Here is a 5,030-nt window from a genome sequence, read left to right on the forward strand (position 1 = left end):
TAGAACACAACAACACAATCATGTTTCTATCTGGCAGTCCATCTGTCCTTTGGACCAATGACTACTTCTTGAGTAGCAAGTGTGTATCTAGAAATCCAGACATGGAGCTAAAGAGGAAGAGAGGATGAAGTTTTCCAGTAATAAAAGGGAATGTAGTTCTGTCCTGATGGTGAACAGGGAAAACTCTTAATTTCCTGGCATATATATGTATATGTATATACATATACATACACACATATGTATATATATACACACATATATATAAAATCTACTGGGGAAAGGTTATTTTACTTTTATTATAGGGAAAAAAGAACAAAGAAATATAAGTTGGCCATGCATAAACATGACCACAAACTTGAGGCAGTTCTCAAAGGTGGTGTCTCATACTGCCAGTGGAATTTATAGCTGGGGTAGGACACAGACCATGTGATAGTTGGATACTATCCTCTGTCCTCTGCCTTGAACTTGAAGAACTAGGTCAGATGAGCTTGAGGGGCCCAGCGGGAAAGACTCGAGAGCTGTTCACAGACCACCCTATTCAGGGAGCAAAGTCTAAAGACAGAAGTCTATTAAAGTAGGGAAGGACTTTTGCCCATACAAGCCCCTGCTGCTGGGGAAGCGGGTGTCTTGGCAAATCTATGCTAGGGGCCGGGAAAGACTGAAGCAGCAAGACTCTTTCTGTCTCAGTGCTCAGGCTCCTGGGAACAGTTGGGATTTCTGCTGTTTAAGGAATTGAATAGTTGGAATATCACTCACCCATTGATAATACTCCCCAAGACAGTACTGAATGTTGAGCAGGGGAGTTTCTCCTGGTGTAGAGAAATATGGGGCTGCAGGGAGAGAAGAGGAAGAGAGGCCCATCTTTTGAGCCATTTATTCAGGGTTGAGGATTGTGGGGTCTGGCAGCTGGCATTCCCCTTGTAAGACAATGGGACCACTCCAACCAAGCCTGTGGAGCAGGGTTTTTCTCTGGGCTGTGGAGAGGTCGCATGTTCCATAATATTTTTTTATAAGAATAAGGACATCGTGTGTGTGTGTGTGCGTGTGTGCATCTTCCATGGCCTTTTTGCCTCCTGCTACCCAGAAAGCTTTTTCTAAGTTAACTCAACTACATAAGTGACTGATATCATATGTATTCAAGTGATGCACATAGAACTAAGAGCAAGAGAGAGAGCAAGAGCGAGGGAGAGGGAGAAGAGAGGAAGAGGGAGAGGAAGAGGGAGAGGGGGGAGAGAGGGCTAGAGGCCACCAGCCTGACTGAGGTAGAGCATAATGAGAGTCAACAGGTCACAGAAACAGGATGGAGAAAAGCAGGCAAGAACAGTAAAACCTCCAAGGAGACAGTAGGGATGGGACAGGAGTTGGCCTACGTCTTCACAACGGGCTCATTGTCAGAAATGCACCAGAACAGCTACAGCTTAGCCCACGTGAAGCACACTACACCCAGAAGTCATTCACATGAGCTTCACAGGCAACTCTAAAAGAGTCTAAATTCTCAGATAGGCAAGACAGAAGATAAGTAGATGGGTAGGAACTACTCCTGGCAGGTGAAAAGACTGACTGAAGCGATTGTTGGAATGGTCCTAAGAACTCCAAATGGAATTATGGCCCATTTATAGCATTGCATGGTCCTTGTAGACTAAGTCTTTTCTAGATGAGACCAGTTGTCAATATATGTATGTATGTATACACACACACACACACACACACACACACACACACACACACACGCACATATGTCAATATATATAATTTTTGGTGACTCTGAGTTTCTAGACTAGAAGTTATGGTCAGTTTAGTCTGTCGTGGAATTTGGAATATATTTGTTCAGAAAACTTTTTGGCTTCATAGGAGTGAAATTTAAAAAAAAGTTTCAATGATCACACTTGCAAGTCCATGAAAATGTACTCACCTAACGTGACTCGGGAGCAAGGTGCAGCTGCAGCACAGGTGTGCTTCGGTTTAAATCAGTCTATTCTTGTTACAAATTATATTTCCTGTCTTCAGAAGTATAATTTGGGATCTCACACAGACATTTGAAAATAGCATCAATATGATTCACACAGAAATGATTCAGAACCACAAGGACCAAGTTGCCCCCTGGAATCCATGCAGGTTACTAACAAGTGACTGGATGGATGTATCTGGTACTTTTCAAATTAAAAAGAGGGCTCTAGAAGTAGAATTTGAAGTCTTTGATCCAAATTCCAGGTTGCTAGACTGCTTCTGGGTTTGTTCTGACTTACCGGTATGCCGGAATTTTTGTTGCTGTGACCACACACCTGGCAGAAGCAACTTGAGAAGAATTTGTAGAGCCTGACAATCTCAGAGGTTTCTGTCCACCATAGCACAGCACTGTGGCAGAGTCAAGCAGCTCGCTCACACCATGGCAGCTGTGAAGGAGGGAGATGGGGCACTGGCTGGTTCCTTTCTTTTATGCTATCCAGGACCCGACCACCAGATGGTGCTGTCCACATCCAGGGTAGGTCTGTTCCCCAAGTTCATCTTCTTTAAAAACACTCAAAGACCACTCATAGACAAAAACATTCTGCTTCTCAATCTAACCAGGTTGGTGGTCAAGATTAACAGTGATGGCAATGGACTCTTCTCTATACACAGTTGAGTGCTAGTTTTGGCTTAGGATGGAACCTGACAGAAGAGCTTTACAGAAAAGATGGGAAGAGAGACAAAGCAGACCACAGAGGAAATAGAGCAGAAGCCAGAAAATAGGGACCAGAGGAACATCAGATCCTGAAAAAGTGAAACACACAAAATTATATATATATATATATATATATATATGGAAGTTGACTGGTTCTATGCCACTAAGGTTCAAGATTGATAATACTATGGTCATCCTTACTATGGCAACATGGGATATGAATAGGCCCCATAATATATAACATGTATTATAACATATACATGACATAATATATGTTAACAAAGTGTGCTAATAAAATAATGTCAGTCATACTGCTGGCTGCAAGTTCCAGCTCTCTCTGTGCTTCTAGAACCTGCCTCAAAGGGTCCCTAAAGGGCTAGCACTTGCTGGCTGTAGTTCTTCTCAGAGGTCAGGTAAAGCTCTGTGGTACTTACCTTAAGAATATAATAATAGGGAGCTGGCGAGATGACTCAGAGGGTAAGAGCGCTGACTGCTCTTCCGAAGGTCCTGAATTCGGATCCCAGCAACCACATGGTGGCTCACAACCACCCGTAATGAGATCTGATGCCCTCTTCTGGTGTGTCTGAAGATAGCTACAGTGAATTACGCTGGAGCGAGCGGAGCCAATAGAGGTCCTAAGTTCAATTCCCAGCAGTCACACACATGATGGCTCACAGCCATCTGTACAGCTATAGTGTACTCATACCCATAAAATAAACCTTTGAAAAGAATATAATAATAATAGTAATAATAATAATAATAATAATAATAATAATAATAATATAGATTAGTAAGGTATAGAGGCTTATGCCTATAATCCTAGCACTTGGGAAACCGAACCAGGAGGATTGGTCACAAATTCAAGGTCAGTCTGGGCCACATAGTGCCATCCTGGGTTACAGAACAAGACTCTGTGTTAAGTAAAACAACCCCCCAGTCCTTGGTTCACCCAGTGCTGGGCAGAGTCTGTCTTTTGTAGTGGATGCCTTAGAATTCCCCATTTGTCTTCCAGAATCCAGTGTTTAGTAAGGAATATGAATATCTCTGTTAGAATCACTGTCTGAGTTCTGTTTCCAAACAGACTCTAACTCAGAAATATGATTTCAAGAAAGAGCCAAGCTGAATGAAACCCAGGACTGCCCTTAGTCGAGACAGACAGGGCCGTGAGAGTAGCTGGCTTGGAATCTGGCTTTGGATATAAATGATGAATGTTGGATATGAACTCTTGGAGGTGAATTTATGCTCACAAGAGAAACCTGGACTGCTAAGCCATGAGCAGGCCATCAACATAGGTGCTTAGCCTATGACTAGGACTCTCTGTCTGGAGACATTTCAGGCCTTTCCCCCCTTCTTCTCAGTTCCAATGATTGTGCAGAGAGGGGCTTCATAAATACCTGTTGTGTGAAGTAGAGTGTTTGTTGAGTAATTGTACTTACAACAGTAAACTCTTTTGAAAATAAACTTTTCCAGGAACTGAGCCAATAGCACAGGGAGGGGCATTGGTGGATCCTCCCAACATCCACTAGCAGGTCAGGCAGGTACAAGTGACCCTTTGGGATGTTTGGGGCTCTAAAGCCTGGTCCCCATCCAGAGTTTGTGTTTGATGCAGAGCCCCAGCTTCAGCACAGAGCATGGGCCTCCTCTCTCTGAGCTCTCTTAGGAAAAACCCACTTGACATTCTCTCCTTCTTTACAGGGGCCTCTGGCTTCCCAGCTGCCTCAAGTTCTGGCGACTTATTCATTATTCATCTCTTTTCATCCTCGTTCTTGGGAGCAGGGCTCCCTGCGCTGGGTTTAGTCCCATCTCTGGGCCGCTTGAACAATGGCAGGTAAGGCACTTCCTGCTCTGGCCAGGAATAGAATGAAAACTAACGCCCAGACCCTGGTGTCCTGGGAGACCCCAGTGGGTTGACATCAGTCAAGGGCTCTGGTGTCAGGTATCTGTCCTGATTCTGCTTTTGTTTGTTCCTACAGCAGCCTCAGAGGTGAGCAGTGAGCATACTGAAGACAAAACAGGGTAAGAAAGAATGTCTAACTCTTCCTTCTTGCACTTGGGAATATACCAGGCTGAAGCCATGGGATGTGGAGGGGATGGAGGAGGCATTTTGCTTTGCTTTATTTGTTTTTATCATGAAGACATTTCACACACACACACACACACACACACACACACACACACACACACACTGACTACAATTATGCCAGCTGTGGTTCAGAGTTAAAATTACTGAGGTTCAGTAGATTTGATTTAAATGTGATTGAAAATGACTCGCTGTGTATCTAGCCCCCTCTTTTTTTTTTATGTGTTCTTGTTTAAAAATAATAATAAAGCAGCAGCTAGAATTTTTTTTTGTTTTTTTTTTTTTTTT

General features: G+C 43.4%; 1 protein-coding gene across 1 annotated transcript in view; it reads left to right on the top strand.

Annotated features, from left to right (window-relative positions):
- Myo3b (myosin IIIB) overlaps positions 1–5,030 on the top strand; it is a 403,285-nt gene continuing 398,255 nt past the window's right edge. Inside the window, exons 1-4 of the mRNA XM_031370554.1 lie at positions 1–79; positions 1,852–1,950; positions 4,358–4,490; positions 4,636–4,678. Coding sequence (XP_031226414.1) covers positions 4,484–4,490; positions 4,636–4,678 — 50 coding nt within the window. The 5' untranslated portion in view covers positions 1–79; positions 1,852–1,950; positions 4,358–4,483. The remainder of the gene's footprint in view (positions 80–1,851; positions 1,951–4,357; positions 4,491–4,635; positions 4,679–5,030) is intronic.

This window comes from Mastomys coucha, unplaced genomic scaffold (assembly GCF_008632895.1).
Source record: "Mastomys coucha isolate ucsf_1 unplaced genomic scaffold, UCSF_Mcou_1 pScaffold15, whole genome shotgun sequence".
NCBI lineage: Eukaryota > Metazoa > Chordata > Mammalia > Rodentia > Muridae > Mastomys > Mastomys coucha.